Source organism: Platichthys flesus, chromosome 1, assembly GCF_949316205.1.
Source record: "Platichthys flesus chromosome 1, fPlaFle2.1, whole genome shotgun sequence".
NCBI lineage: Eukaryota > Metazoa > Chordata > Actinopteri > Pleuronectiformes > Pleuronectidae > Platichthys > Platichthys flesus.
Genome location: NC_084945.1, coordinates 1,422,083 through 1,436,762, shown reverse-complemented (window position 1 = coordinate 1,436,762; position 14,680 = coordinate 1,422,083). Strand labels below are relative to the sequence as shown.

The 14,680-nt window shown below is 46.0% G+C and overlaps 2 protein-coding genes across 2 annotated transcripts; both read right to left on the bottom strand.

Moving 5' to 3' along the window:
- Window position 1: 1 nt before the first annotated feature.
- On the bottom strand, window positions 2-8,204 carry LOC133956269 (ras-related protein Rab-8B). The gene is made up of 8 exons (XM_062391219.1): window positions 7,918-8,204; window positions 3,964-4,024; window positions 3,797-3,857; window positions 3,417-3,494; window positions 2,372-2,461; window positions 2,214-2,279; window positions 2,042-2,092; window positions 2-1,799 (listed from the first exon to the last, which is right to left on the bottom strand). Exons 1-8 carry the CDS (start codon window positions 8,039-8,041, stop codon window positions 1,710-1,712), a joined length of 621 nt encoding a protein of 206 aa, XP_062247203.1. The 5' UTR covers window positions 8,042-8,204; the 3' UTR covers window positions 2-1,709.
- Window positions 8,205-8,988: 784 nt separating this feature from the next.
- LOC133955964 (isocitrate dehydrogenase [NAD] subunit alpha, mitochondrial) lies at window positions 8,989-14,346 on the bottom strand. Its single transcript, XM_062390911.1, has 11 exons — window positions 14,233-14,346; window positions 13,238-13,303; window positions 12,833-12,916; window positions 12,645-12,759; window positions 12,375-12,562; window positions 11,343-11,476; window positions 10,663-10,765; window positions 10,166-10,230; window positions 10,007-10,091; window positions 9,727-9,879; window positions 8,989-9,598 (listed from the first exon to the last, which is right to left on the bottom strand). The coding sequence occupies exons 1-11, from the start codon at window positions 14,257-14,259 to the stop codon at window positions 9,515-9,517; spliced, it is 1,104 nt and encodes a 367-aa protein (XP_062246895.1). The 5' UTR covers window positions 14,260-14,346; the 3' UTR covers window positions 8,989-9,514.
- Between the last annotated feature and the right edge of the window lie 334 nt (window positions 14,347-14,680).

Here is a 14,680-nt window from a genome sequence, read left to right as displayed (position 1 = left end):
ATTATGAAGTTGATAGAAAAAGTATTTTATTTCATTTTTTTTACAATCAGTTGCAGTGTGATCACAAACAGGAAGTGGAGGTCAAAGGTCACCACCGTGATGATGATCGCAATCGTCCATGATTTATTTTCACAATAAAACCTTTCACTCCAAGAAAAGCACGTAATTCTTCAGATTTTTACACAAAAAATCTGGATCATCATTTGAAGTTTTCTGTGTAACAATGTCAGACTCGGATTTTAATGTGAAAATAAAATGAAAAATGTTCTTCAATAATATAAACATCAACACTTTTTATCATAAGACATTTTTGCATAGAATAGTTACCAAGTGAAAATAAAAACATTTAAACAAATTAAAAAACGAACTGAAAAAGTTTTATAATGAAACAGAAAATAATCAGTAAAAAGAGAAAAAGCTGAAATGAACCAGATTCTTATCGATCAGCTGATTATCATCAACAGTTTTTAGACTTATTGATACAAGTCTTAATTTTTAACTTTTTCGCATTTCACAGAAAAAACACTGAAGAACAAAATAAAAGTTAAAAAAATAAAATATATTTTGTTTTGTTTCTTATAAAAACATGAACGACATAAACGATGGTTATTGAAGTTGAGGGGGAGATTAGAATAATGTATAAGCGATACAAAATACTCGTGAATTCTTAATGAAAGACAAGTATTAGTGTTTTTTAAAATAATATCAGAATTAATCAGGTTGATAAGATTTTTTATAATATTGATCATCTTGATTGATATGTGACCTTGAATGAAAATGAGTTTGATTGAAACATCATTAAAAAATAGAAAGAGCAGCAGGACGCGAGTTAATAAAGACAATAAGATGATTGATAATATAATGGAGGAATAAAATAACTGATTAATAGTCTAACAGTTTTATCATTGATGAATAATATGACTAATAATAATAATACTGCTGCAGTGAGTCTGTAAACACGTCACACAGTTCAACACCTTCATATGATTCTGATCCTTCAGTCACATGACGACAGTGAATAAAACAGGTTGATGATGAATATGAATCATTCCAATCATCAGATAATCAATAATTATTGATTCATTAATAAATTATCATCATCGCCATGACGACGCAGTTTTAAATATTAGAGAAATACAATCGTTAATGACCAGGATCATATTAAACTACTGTAAAATAGATGAAAAATTGAATCTGAAATAAAATTTATTTTTATTTTAGATTCATATTTTCCTAAATTAATTTAAAAAAATCTACTGGTGCTTTTTCTAAATAACATTTTTGGTGAAACATAACTGACTGAAATTCAACCCAAGACTTTAAAAATAAATGATAATACTTTTTCATAATTTTATTAAAATTATAAATATAATTCTAAGTTTATTTGAGTGTGAAGTAAAACATGAATAGAATCTATAAAATGATTTTCTGATCCTTTAAGGCTTTGATCTTTGAAAAATAAATTCAGTGCTGAAACTTTTAAACTCTGAAAGAAAATAATATTAAAACATGAAAACTTCAAACAAAGCTCTGCATCTTCATCATCCTCCTCATCGTCACTTACGTTCTCTCTCTTTACAAACTCTTCTTCACCTGAGAGAGCGACGAGGAGGAGGAGCCTGTTTAGTTCTTCATGTTTCCACAGTTCTGATGTTCCTCCTGCTGCGGGAGGAGGAGGAGGAGGAGGAGGAGGAGGAGGAAGGCTCCATCTACAGCAGTGAACACCTGAAGAAACTCTTTTTGGAGCGAGACTCTGTGATCTTCACTGGTCCAGCGCCACCTGGTGGGTTATTGTCGTTCTACATGAAGAAGGAGTGAGAGCAGTTTGTTTACACTCATTATTCTTCATCACTTCTTTTATCACAAAAATACAATAAATCATAAAACTTCATGAAAGTTTCATAGTTGAGTGAGTTTTCAAATCAGTCACAGCAGTTTGTCATGTAAACAGGTCAAAGGTCAAATTGTTGTTTGTCAAGTTCAGAATTAAATCTTCACTGATGAAGACGAAGATGACGACATTGTTCTGTAATGGACTCACCATCTTTCTGTTCAGTCTCATCATGATGTCTCTGGCGAGTGTGAAAAAGCTCTGAAGACATAAAAACACATCAGTGTGTGTGTGTGTGTGTGTGTGTGTGTGTGTGTGTGTAGACATATAGTGATTCGTATATTAAACGTGTGACTGATAAAGGATGAAGATCAGAACTCACCTCCTCCACGTTGATGCTGGACTTTGCGCTGGTTTCTAGAAACTTGATTCCGTAATCTATCGCCAACTGAACCAGAGAGGAAGTCACGTTTGATATTTTCATCTTAAACCGTTTAACTTGTTAATTATGAATCCACCAGTTTGAATCTGCTGAGTCACCTTCTCTCCTCGTTCTCTGGACACCTGTCTCTTGTCGTTCATGTCACATTTGTTTCCCAGAACCATTCGCTCCACGTCTGAGGACGCGTGCTGGACAAGAGACACAGAGACACAGAGACACAGAGACACAGAGACACAGAGAGACAGACAGACAGAGAGACACAGAGAGACAGAGACACAGAGAGACAGAGACACAGAGAGACAGAGACACAGAGACACAGAGAGACAAACAGACAGAGACACAGAGAGACACAGAGACACAGAGAGACAGAGAGACACAGAGAGACAGAGACACAGAGACACAGAGAGACAAACAGACAGAGACACAGAGAGACACAGAGACACAGAGAGACAGAGACACAGAGACACAGAGAGACACAGAGACACAGAGAGACAGAGACACAGAGAGACAGAGACACAGAGAGACAGAGACACAGAGACACAGAGAGACACAGAGACACAGAGAGACAGAGACACAGAGAGACACAGAGACACAGAGAGACAGAGACACAGAGACACAGAGAGACACAGAGAGACAGAGACACAGAGACACAGAGAGACAGAGAGACACAGAGAGACAGAGACACAGAGAGACAAAGACACAGAGAGACAGAGACACAGAGACACAGAGAGACAAACAGACAGAGACACAGAGAGACACAGAGACACAGAGACACAGAGACACAGAGAGACAGAGACACAGAGAGACAGAGACACAGAGACACAGACAGACAGACAGACAGAGACACAGAGACACAGACAGACAGACAGACAGAGACACAGAGAGACAGAGACACATAAATATGATAAAATATGACATTAAATACAATAAATACAACATTAAGTTACATATAATAAATGTTATATTATACAAATAGGAAATATATCAAGTTTTCTATGAGACTCAGTGGCGTCGACCTCCAGCTGAAAAACTACATTAAAAATATATAATTAATCCCATGCAATGAAATGATGTCACTTCCTCCTCACGTTTTGAAACAGACTCTTCCCATTGGCTCACTGAACTGACCCCGCCCCCCCTCACCTCCTCAATGTTCCGGATCCAGTTCCTGATGTTGTCGAAGGATTTCTCGTTGGTGATGTCATACACCAGCATGATGCCCTGAAACACAGTGGACAGGAAGTGACATCAGAACAGGAAGTGACCTCAGAACAGGGAGTGTTGGTCTCGTGTTTATAGAAACTGAACCAATCAGCTTCAGTTTGTCTGAAGTTAAAAAGTCATCACAGATTGTTTAGATGTGACTTAAACTGTGGTTAAAGTCATCAAACTCATCAGACTCTGGTGGAGAGTAAAACCTTCAAACATAACTTCTCAGTTCTATATCTATAGATCTAGATATAGATCTATAGATATATCAGTAGAGTGTATATCTGAGGTGCTGAGGAAGGGGCGTGTCTTACCATGGCTCCTCTGTAATAGGCTGTCGTGATGGTCCTGAACCTCTCCTGACCCGCCGTGTCCCTGAGGAAACAGGAAGTAGACTGTGGTCAGTTCGACCAATCAGCATCATCATCATCAGAGTGTGTGTGTGTGTGTGTGTGTGTGTGTGTGTGTGTTCCACACTCACCATATCTGAAGTTTAATTTTCTTTCCATCAAAATCTATCGTCCTGATTTTAAAATCAATTCCTGAAAGAGACAGAAGTGAGTGTCAGGTCACATGATGATCCTCCAACAGTTTCAGCTCAGTAGCGCCCCCTGTGTACAGAGTCAGTTAACTCCGCCCTGCTGGAGGGAAGAGGTGCGTTTGTTTTTGCAGCTCTGCAAGTTGCATCTGTCAGCTGATTGGGCGTGTCTCTGCAGGAGAAACAGGAAGTCAAAATATTTTTAACGAATGACTTCCTGCTGCGAAGAGAAAAACTCTGTTTCCTCCCTAACTCCTCCCTCACTGCTCCCTCACTCCTCCCTTATTCCTCCCTCACTCCTCCCTCACTCCTCCCTTATTCCTCCCACACTCCTCCCTTATTCCTCCCTCACTCCTCCCTTATTCCTCCCACACTCCTCCCTTATTCCTCCCTCACTCTTCTCTCACTCCTTCCTCACTCTTCTCTCACTCCTCCCTCACTCCTCCCTTATTCCTCCCTCACTCCTCCCTCACTCCTCCCTCACTGCTCCCTTATTCCTCCCTCACTCCTCCCTCACTCCTCACTCACTCCTCCCTTATTCCTCCCTCACTCCTCCCTCACTCCTCCCTTATTCCTCCCTCACTCCTCCCTCACTCCTCCCTTATTCCTCCTGCACTCCTCCCTTATTCCTCCCTCACTCCTCCCTCACTCCTTCCTCACTCTTCTCTCACTCCTCCCTCACTCCTCCCTCACTCCTCCCTCACTCTTCTCTCACTCCTCCCTCACTCCTCCCTCACTCTTTCCTTACTCCTCCCTCACTCCTTCCTCACTCTTCTCTCACTCCTCCCTCACTCCTCCCTCACTCCTCCCTCACTCCTTCCTCACTCTTCTCTCACTCCTCCATCACTCCTCCCTCACTCCTCCCTCACTCCTCCCTCACTCCTCCCTTATTCCTCCCTCACTCTTCCCTCACTCTTTCCTTACTCCTCCCTCACTCCTTCCTCACTCTTCTCTCACTCCTCCCTCACTCCTCCCTCACTCCTCCCTCACTCCTTCCTCACTCTTCTCTCACTCCTCCATCACTCCTCCCGCACTCCTCCTGCACTCCTCCCTTATTCCTCCCTCACTCCTCCCTCACTCCTTCCTCACTCTTCTCTCACTCCTCCCTCACTCCTCCCTCACTCCTCCCTCCATCTTCTCCTCCGGTAGCCACTGACGACCTTATCAGCTCCATCATCATCATGATTCTAACGTCTGAGTTCCTCTTGTTAATTTCTTCTGTTCAATATGAGACAAAGGTGACGACAACTGTTTATTATTATTAATTTAAATTATCAAGCTTTAAATTGACTGAAGAAAAGCCGATTTGATTTATTCTTTATCATAACAAATTTTTACTTTCAATTATTTAATCAGTTACTGTCTCTTTAAATCATCAATGTTCTGTGTAGAGGCACAGATGGTGTATCAGATTACTTTAGATGTATCAGATTACTTTAGATGTATCAGATTACTTTAGATGTATCAGATTACTTTTGATGTATCAGATTACTTTTGATATATCAGATTACTGCAGATGTATCAGTAACAGTTCAGGTTCGACGCGCCGGAGGCTGCGAGTTGAATTCCCGGCGGTCGATGAGTCACTGACACGTCATCGCTCTGACAGGTTCGGCGCTGAGGAGAGACTTCCTGACAGGAAGCGTGATGTCACGTGAAGCAGCTCAGGTTTCCTGTCTGAGCGGGCGGCGGCTCACAGCAGCTCCCAGGTCACGGTGCCCACGTCTCCACCCACAGGAGGAAGTGACCTCACAGCTCCACAGGAAGTCCCCGCTTCACTGCTGCGTCACTTCACGAGTTTATTACAGTTTTCACTCTGCTGTTGTGTTAGGTGAAGAGGTGAAGAGGTTCTTCAGGTAAATTAACACTTAAGCTTTCCGACTTGTGAACTCAGGGAAAGTCCTGTAGCCCGACTTCATGGAGAAGCAGTTTGACATCACACAACAATGGCGGCGCTCATGGAGACGTAGAGGCTGCAGCTGAGGCTCGTTGACCCTCTGTCGGATTATAAAAGTCAAATCAAATGTAGAATAGCGTCTGTTCCCTCATGAGTCGTTTCCTTCCTCTTTGTTTCTGTATGAACGGAGGCTGCTCAGCTCACGAGACAATGAACCTCAGCTTCTCACGGTCGGACATGTTTGTTTCTGTTTGACGTCATCACCGGGTGTTGGAACAGTCAAGTCGGGATGTCTGAGTTGTTGGAGAAGCAGCTTCTAAATGCTAATATGCTAAAATCAGTGCAACTGGAACACACACACACACACACACTGACACACACACACACAGTGTCCTCAATAGTATGATAATAACTTCAAACTGGTCCTCGCAAAGACAGGAGTACAAGCACACACACACACACTGAGAGGTCAGCTGACCCCGCCTCCTGCTGACAGAGCGTCCTCTGTCCACAGCAGCAGAGGAAGTGGGAGCTCATCTAACTTTCATACAGACCAGCAGCTGAACTGGGAGAAATGTGACATGATGTCGCTGTGATGTCACTGTGATGTCACTGTGATGTCACTGTGGTGAAGCAGGCAGACGAATAACTGCCAGGTTAGTCTGACAGGTCAGAAGACTCCGCCCACTCCGACACAGGTGAGACAGGTGACCCTGCAGCTGGGGAGTCAGGATCCAGATGGACCAACATGGCCGACCACTAAACTGAACCAGGTCCGAACCTGAACCAGGTCTGGACCAAGTCCGAACCTAAACCAGGTCTGAACCTGAACCAGATCCGAACCTAAACCAGGTCCGAACCTGAACCAGGTCTGAACCAAGTCTGAACCTAAACTAGGTCCGAACCTGAACCAGGTCTGAACCAAGTCCGAACCTGAACCAGGTCTGAACCTGAACCAGGTCTGAACCAAGTCCGAACCTAAACTAGGTCCGAACCTGAACCAGGTCTGAACCAAGTCCGAACCTGAACCAGGTCTGAACCAAGTCCGAACCTAAACTAGGTCCGAACCTGAACCAGGTCTGAACCAAGTCCGAACCTGAACCAGGTCTGAACCTGAACCAGACCCAAACCTGAACCAGGTGGGATCCTGAGCCAGGTGGGATCCTGAGCCAGGTGTGAACCTTCACTCCTCACAGGAACGGTCCTCACTGAGATAGGAACTCAGACCCTCACACACACAGGGCGGCACAGTGACAGTGTTGAGAGACGAAGACGATCTCACTTCCTGTTTCCACCAGAGAGACAGAGGAGCTACACACAGGAAGCACTGTGTGTGTGTGTCTGTCTCTGTGTGTGTGCTGGTGTGTGAGTGTCTGTCTCTGTGTGTGTGTGTATGTGTGTCTGTGTGTGTCTGTCTCTGTGTGTGTGTGTACCTGTACGTCGATCAGAGGGCCTGCGACAGCTTCTGACATGTTAAGGTCATTTCACCCAGACGAGGACATGGAGACCCTCAGGGACTGCACATAAAGACCATTGTGGTGATTGCGTCATTCGGGGTCAGGGTACAGAAGTGATTGTGGAGTGAATCAGGATCCCGCCCATACACGCATTCAACCAATCAGGAGTCAGTATCAGCTGTCAATAATGACGTCTCAGCATGATTGACACTCGAACAAAATCCGTGAGATAACAAACGACCTGAATTGACAGAAACCATCTTTGAGAAACATTAGTTTACGTCTACTTTGATTTGTTCAGTTTGGTACATGTCCTCTCTGCTAACATGGAGGGGGCGGGGCCAGAGGCCAGACACCAGGGGGCGATCCAGATGTTTGGGCTTCACCTGTGGGAGCTGACTCCATCTTTACAGTGTGAGTGACAGTTCGTCGATCAGCTGATCAGAGCTCGGACAGATGTTGGTGTCACAGTCACACACACACACACACACACACAGGCTCACACACACACACACACACACACACACACACACACTCACTAACCGATCGTGGAGATGAACGTGGTGTTGAACGCGTCCTCGCTGAACCGGAACAGGAGACAGGTCTTACCGACGCCGCTGTCCCCGATCAGCAGCAGCTTGAACAGATAGTCGTACGTCTTCGCCATCCTCCCGAGTGGTCCCGGTGTTTCCGGTAACGGAGCCTGCTCGCGGTGTCCGGGCCTCTGCTCTACCCCCGGCTCGGCTGCTCTGTGGTTCCGTGCTGGACTCGGGTTCCGGGCTGGTCTCCACTGACACGGACCCAGGAGCAGGAAACGGTTCCGCCTCAAGCTGACGGGAATACACCCACTACACATCCCGAGCACGACTTTCAAAATAAAGCTCTGTACTCTGTATGTTATATTAACTAATTTAATATTCAATCGTCACTTCATAATAACGTAACATTTAATGTATGTGACGATCAACCGCTCCAATTTGTAATAATAGAATTTAAATCATGCGTTTGATTCATCAATAATTCCATGTTTTAAACAAATATATATTAATGTCTAACATTAACTTTATCATAAAACACGGAATTATGTTATATCAGATACATTTTATTATGATGTGGATATTTTGGGTCAGTAACTTCCTGTATTCAGCCACTGATGAGAAAATCCAGTGTGACGGAATCACGGGCTTTTATTTCGTATGTGATACAACCGTTTCCGGTCTGTCATCGCGCAGCTTGGCGCGTGCAGGGGGCGTGGTGCTGTGGTGTTGATTCTCGGTGTACGCGTGTGCCTGTCAGTGAGCGCGTGTGTGCTTGAGTGTGTGTTTGTTTTAAACTCGAATCTAATGGAAATGTCTTTGAAATGTTGATGAATCACATGAAACTCAGATGAATCCAAACCTGCTGACGAGCTGAATAAAGGTTAAAGGTCAAAGGTCACATCAGATAGTGATCTGCAGCTGAATCCCTACAGACTGACAGATCTGTTCGGTCTGGACACTGATCATGTGACAGAAGTTTCAAACGAATAGCAGTAGGGCCTTCGCACTCAGGCCCTAATTATAATGTACCCCCCCCCCCCCCCCCAACAAGATGACAAACATCACCGTCCTCAGCTCCAGTGTTTGAAAAGCCCTTTTTATTTGAGAGTGAACACGTTAAAGCAGCGACACTTCATGTTTGTTGATATGAAACATCGTTCATATATAAAGTTCATATTTCTGAGTGAACCTGAACAGAGCAGCTCCACGGTAACAGGAAGTAGAAACAATAAATAAGTCAAACTGCAGCAGAGTTAAAAAAATAGTAAATATCCGGAGTGTCAGGACGACAGAGGCAGAATAAAGATATCAATATTATAATCGTGATAATTACTGAAACTAGTTATTTCAGAGTTGGTCAAGTCAAACTTGTGCGTGTTTCGGAGAATGTTTCATCATGTGACTCACACAGCTTCCTGCAGAAGCCCCGCCCCCTCCACATTATCATCACAGGTACAAACAGGTAAACAGGTAAACAGTTGAAACCGTCAATCGCCCGCAGCAGAGACACAACCAGCCAGCAGGGGGAGCAGGGGGGACAAGGGGCGGGGCCTGTGATGGAGCTGGTTCTGGTGGGCGGAGACTCGGGCTCCGACAGCAGCTCAGTCCAGATCCTGAACGCGTCGGCAGATCTCCGCCGTGAACTCAGAACACTTTGAGTTTCCTCCGAGGTCTCCAGTGAGAACCTGAGAAACAAAGCCTTCATCAGTCAGGTCATCATCATCATCATCGACTACAGGATGAGAGACAGGCCTGATGATCCTCACACAGTAGAAACATGTGTCATGTGATCTACATGTCAACGAGAACTCACCTTCTTGTCTCTGATGGTGTCGAAGCAGGCCGTCTGGATCTTGTTGCCGTAGGAGTGGAGGCCCATGTGACGCAGCATCATGACGGCGCTGAGCAGCAGGGCGGTGGGGTTCGCCATGTCCAGCCCGGCGATGTCAGGGGCGGTGCCGTGGACCTGAAGGACCAACACAAACCAATCAGACACAGATCGCGGCTCAGCTCTGGGGTTGGAGCCGTGACATCATCAATCGTCTTCAGTCTCATGAGTTTGTTCCTTTAAACTTTATCAAAGAGAAACGCACCGATTCAAATATGGCGACTCCGTTGGCGCCGATGTTCCCGCTGGGCGTGACCCCGAGTCCTCCGATCAGACCGGCACACAGGTCACTGAAACACAGACATGTCCTCCACGTTAACGTCCTCCCACACGTCTCAGTCTCATGCAACCGGTAGACACTCACCTCAGAATGTCTCCGTACAGGTTGGGCATCACCAGGACGTCAAACTGGGTCGGGTCCTGAACCATCTGAAAGACGCAGAGAGACCAGGACGTCAGGACATCGACTCAGAGACAACGGACACGGATCCTTCTAACTTTCATCACAGAGGATCTACGTTTACTCCGCTGGTCAACAACAGACTCTGACTTCAGACTTCTGTTTTCTAGTCACTCACACTTTGAGCTGATCTTTATAAAAACCTGCTGAGTTCATGATCCTGGATTAACAGGGCGTCGCGTCTTCTGCAACAAGGAAGTTCTAAAAACTGTGTTGTGTGATAATCTGCAGGAAGAACTTCTCTTCTGTGTGTGTGTGTTAGTGTGTTAGTGTGTGCTCGTCTCTGTCGAGCAGACAAACACACTGTTTGAATACATTTCTCTTAAACTCTGAATCACAAACAGAGTTTAGTCAGTTCAGTTCCATGTTCTGTCTCTGCAGAGTCGAGCATGTGAACTTACATTGAGACAAACTGTGTCCAGGTACATCTCAGTGAACTTGATGTCTTTGAAGGTCTCTGCAACCTCACGACACTTCCTGAGAAACAGACCATCTGACATCCGCCTGAGAGAGAGAGAGAGAGAGAGAGACAGAGAAACAGAGAGAGAGACAGACTGTTACTGACACAGACACGATGAGACTCACTACTGAAGCTGTCTCAGAGAGGACAGGGCACGCAGAGTGGATCTGAAGAGTCCAGTGCTGGTCTGAGAGCAGCTTCATGGACACAAACTGTCCCGAGTCCTAGTTCTCAGCAGTTAGGATCATTACTGACTGTCTTCTGTCCTGCTCTGTGTCCTGTGTCTACTGTCCCCTTCCCCGTGTCCTTTGACCCCTAGAATATAACATTACATTACATTACATGTCATTTAGCTGACGCTTTTATCCAAAGCGACTTACATTTTTTAGAACACTCATCATTTTATGAGGGGCCATCTAGGGGTTCAGTATCTTGCCAAGGACACTTAGGCATGCAGATGGGATAGAGTGGGATTCGAACCGGCAACCTTCTTGTTGCAGAGCACCCGCTCTATCCCCTAGGCCACGCTCTCCCCATAACGAATACACCAGATGTCATTTCCATCATCATCTCACTCTGCTGGAGGGCGTGTGATTGGCTGCTGGACTCAGAGGGACTCACATGATGTTGGCCTTGTGGACGGCCGTCACGCTGCTCCTCTGGTTGTTCCGGGCGTACTCGAAGGCGTACTCCGCGATGCGTCTGCTGGCGTCCTCGGTGATCAGCTTGATGCTCTGAACCACGCCGTCCACGATCTGCAACAGCAAAGAGACAGACGTGCTCAGATCCACGTGTCCCCAGCGGTCTCAGAGCGGTGTGGACCTGACGCTCACGGTGTGGGGACACGTCACTGGACCACAGGACTTCAGAACTAACAGCTGATTGGATTGAAACTAATGTCCTCGTATTAAATGATTCAAGCAGCTTGAGCCTTTGGATTCAAGCTGATTAATACGTTTGTGTTTATGTTTTAAATGGTTAAATACATTTGACTGTAGATTTAAATAAAGTTACACAGATGAACACTGTGGATTTGAACAGGACATCACACTTCAGAGGAAAGTGTCCACAGAGCGAACAGAACATTTCCATGAAGGTTGGTGATGTGACAGAAGTGATGAGTGAAGAGAGGAGGGAAACCAAACAGAAGGAGAACGAGTTCATCATGGACCAACGTGAGGAACGAGTCCACTGTCAGCTGATCTGCACCCAGTTAGCGCGCTTCCGCTAAGCTAACGGTTTCTACCTGTTTCCAGCCTTTGTGCTAAGCTAGGCTAAGAGTTTCCCTTGCTTCCAGTCTTTCTGTTAAGCTCGACTAACAGGTCTCTGAAGTGGATTAGATCCAGATGTGAGCTGACAGTGAGAACTGATGCACATCAGGAGTGGGCGGGGTCAACAGGTGAGGTTCAGGAAGCGTATATAACTGAGCTGCTTCCTCCTTCTTACCCCGAGGACGAACACGAGCAGAACACCCGGTGATGTGATCCTGATCGTCTCCCCAGTATTCACATGGCTTTCTGAGAACCTTTATTGACAGTTTCCTCTTGAACAGTTTGAACTGTAAATAATAACATGATGTTTACTTCGGGGGAACTGACCCTTTAACATCTGTTGAACTCTGACCTCTTGTCATATGACGTGTGGTCCACTCACCTGGTGTTCGATGCCGCTGTACTCGCCCTCAGTGTTCTCTCTGATGGTGACCAGGTTGACGTCAGTGTACGGGGTCTTGTAGCCCTCGATGGAGACGCAGGGGCGCACGTTGGCGTAGAGGTCAAAGGTCTTCCTGAGCAGCAGGTTCATGGAGGGGTGACCTGCGGCGATGGGCGTCTTCAGGGGTCCTGCAGGACAAAACGTTTCAACTGATGAGGATTCAACTAAAAAACAAACGTCCTGCAGGTCGATCACGCGGCGTCCACTGACCCTTCAGTCCGATCTTGCTCTTGTCCATCGACTCTTTAGCGTCAGCAGGAATCATCCACCTCCCACCCGGTCCCTTAATGGCCGTCACGTTGCGCTCCTCCCAACTGATCGGCGCCTGAACAAAAACACACATCAGCTGATTGTCGCACAACAGGACAAAAGAAGAGTAACGTCTCTGATTCACTCACTTTAGCTGCCTCAAAGATCTTCATCACAGCCGCGGAGATCTCTGGTCCAATCCCGTCGCCGGGAATCATAGTGACCGTCTGCATCTGAGCAGGTGGAGAGAGAGAGAGAGACAGAGGGACGGGCAGAGACAGATTTGTATTCAGCTGCTCACTCTGACGTCTGAATGAACAGTTTGAACTAAAACCATGGATTGTTAACAAAGATGGACGTTAAGCTGAGGACTCAAGTAACAACATTGCAAAACACACAGACACACACAGAAGAGAAGTTCAGTGTAGTCGGGTTTCACAGGGACTTCACTCAGCATGTGTGTGTGTGTGTGTGTGTGTGTGTGTGTGTGTGTGTGTGTGTGTGTGTGTGTGTGTGTGTGTGTTTGTGTGTAGGGCTGACCCTGAAATACTCACCCCTCTGGAAAAGGAAACTGAGGACAGAGCGGGTCTCCTCACCACACCCCCCACCACCTGGGACAGCTAGAGGACACAACAGAAGGTCACTTCAACACACCAGGCCCAATAAGCTCACACACTTCCTCTCTCACTCACACACACACACACACTAACACTATATGATTAACAGAGGTTAAATTAAAGTTTCCTGGCTCGTGAGCACGTGACTGAAGCAGCTTCGGACTCGAACACAGCTCGTGTCTCTTTAACCTTGTTGAACAGTCAATGGTTTTCACACCTCGTTCGTTTGAAACTTCTCAGGTTCTGAATCTCATTAAATTATGAAAACAAACTAAAGTGTGAGACACGTTCTGTGAACATCTCCTCGAGGCTCTGTGTGTTTGGATCACTATGGAACCTGAACGTGACCCACTCTGTTTCCATCAATGAGCAGTTTACTTTATAAATCAAGTCTGTGACGGACATCCTACTCGCGCCGAACTGTGCACGTGGACCCGAGCTCAGCTGTGGAGCTCTGACGTGGTTTCTCGGAGCTGTGGATCGAGTCTAAAATACAGAAGAGACTTGAATTCATAGTTTTCTAAACGCGGTTTGGTTCAGGTGTCTCAGTCCGCCCCCGCAGCCCGAGCGGCACCGGGAAGCTCCCCGCTGTCACCGGGGAGCCTCCCGGTTCACTGGAGACAGGCTCCCCGGTGACAGCGGGAGGCTCCGTGACGACCGAGCACCGACATGCGGATGAAGTGGCGGGCGTCCCGGTGAGGAGGACCAGAGTCCCGCGGAGGTTCGACCCGCACCGACTGAAGGACACACGGCTAAGCTGCTAGTTGCTAAGCTGCTGGAGGCTAAATGCTAACAACTGTGAATACAGGAGTTTGAGATAAAAACCCATGTTCCCAGTGGAAACCAGTCTGCAGATCCCACTCATGCACCAGTTCACACGCGTTCCACTGTGGTTCACCACGTTCACTCGCTCATTTCACTCAGTTTCTCACCATTGACCTCCACGCGTTGCCGGCCATTCTGCTCACTGGGACAAAGATCCTGTGACACACGCAGAGCTGCCACTCCAACAGTCTCCTCCCAGCTCAACCAGCAAGGGATCCGATCAGATGAAACCAGAGGATGAAACCAGGGGATCTCTGCAAGTGGAAATCATTATCACACTTTAAAGTAGAAACTGAATTTGTGAAGTAACCAGTAAATAAAGCTTAAAGATGAATGTAGTGGAGGAACATTTTGAATCTGGAATATGAAAATATAAATACTTGTGTATTTATGTGTATATCTGCAGCAGGATGGGATCATATATAGAAAAAATGGAGGTGAGGAAGAACTGGTTATTTTCCATCGCTGGTTAAATGGATTAAAAACAAATCATTATTGGCAGAGCTCAGATTTTTGTTTGTGTCATTTTGAGGTTCATACACTGTCAACTTTATT

Coding starts and splice junctions, on each gene's coding strand:
- LOC133956269 (XM_062391219.1), bottom strand. CDS start 8,041: ATGGCGAAGACGTACGACTATCTGTTCAAGCTGCTGCTGATCGGGGAC. Junction 4,025..7,917: donor CACGTTCATCTCCACGATCG/GTTAGTGAGTGT, acceptor TGTCTCTTTCAG/GAATTGATTTTAAAATCAGG. Junction 2,093..2,213: donor CCAGCATCAACGTGGAGGAG/GTGAGTTCTGAT, acceptor TTATGTCTTCAG/AGCTTTTTCACACTCGCCAG.
- LOC133955964 (XM_062390911.1), bottom strand. CDS start 14,259: ATGGCCGGCAACGCGTGGAGGTCAATG. Junction 10,231..10,662: donor TGGACACAGTTTGTCTCAAT/GTAAGTTCACAT, acceptor TGCGTCTTTCAG/ATGGTTCAGGACCCGACCCA. Junction 9,599..9,726: donor ACACCATCAGAGACAAGAAG/GTGAGTTCTCGT, acceptor TTTGTTTCTCAG/GTTCTCACTGGAGACCTCGG.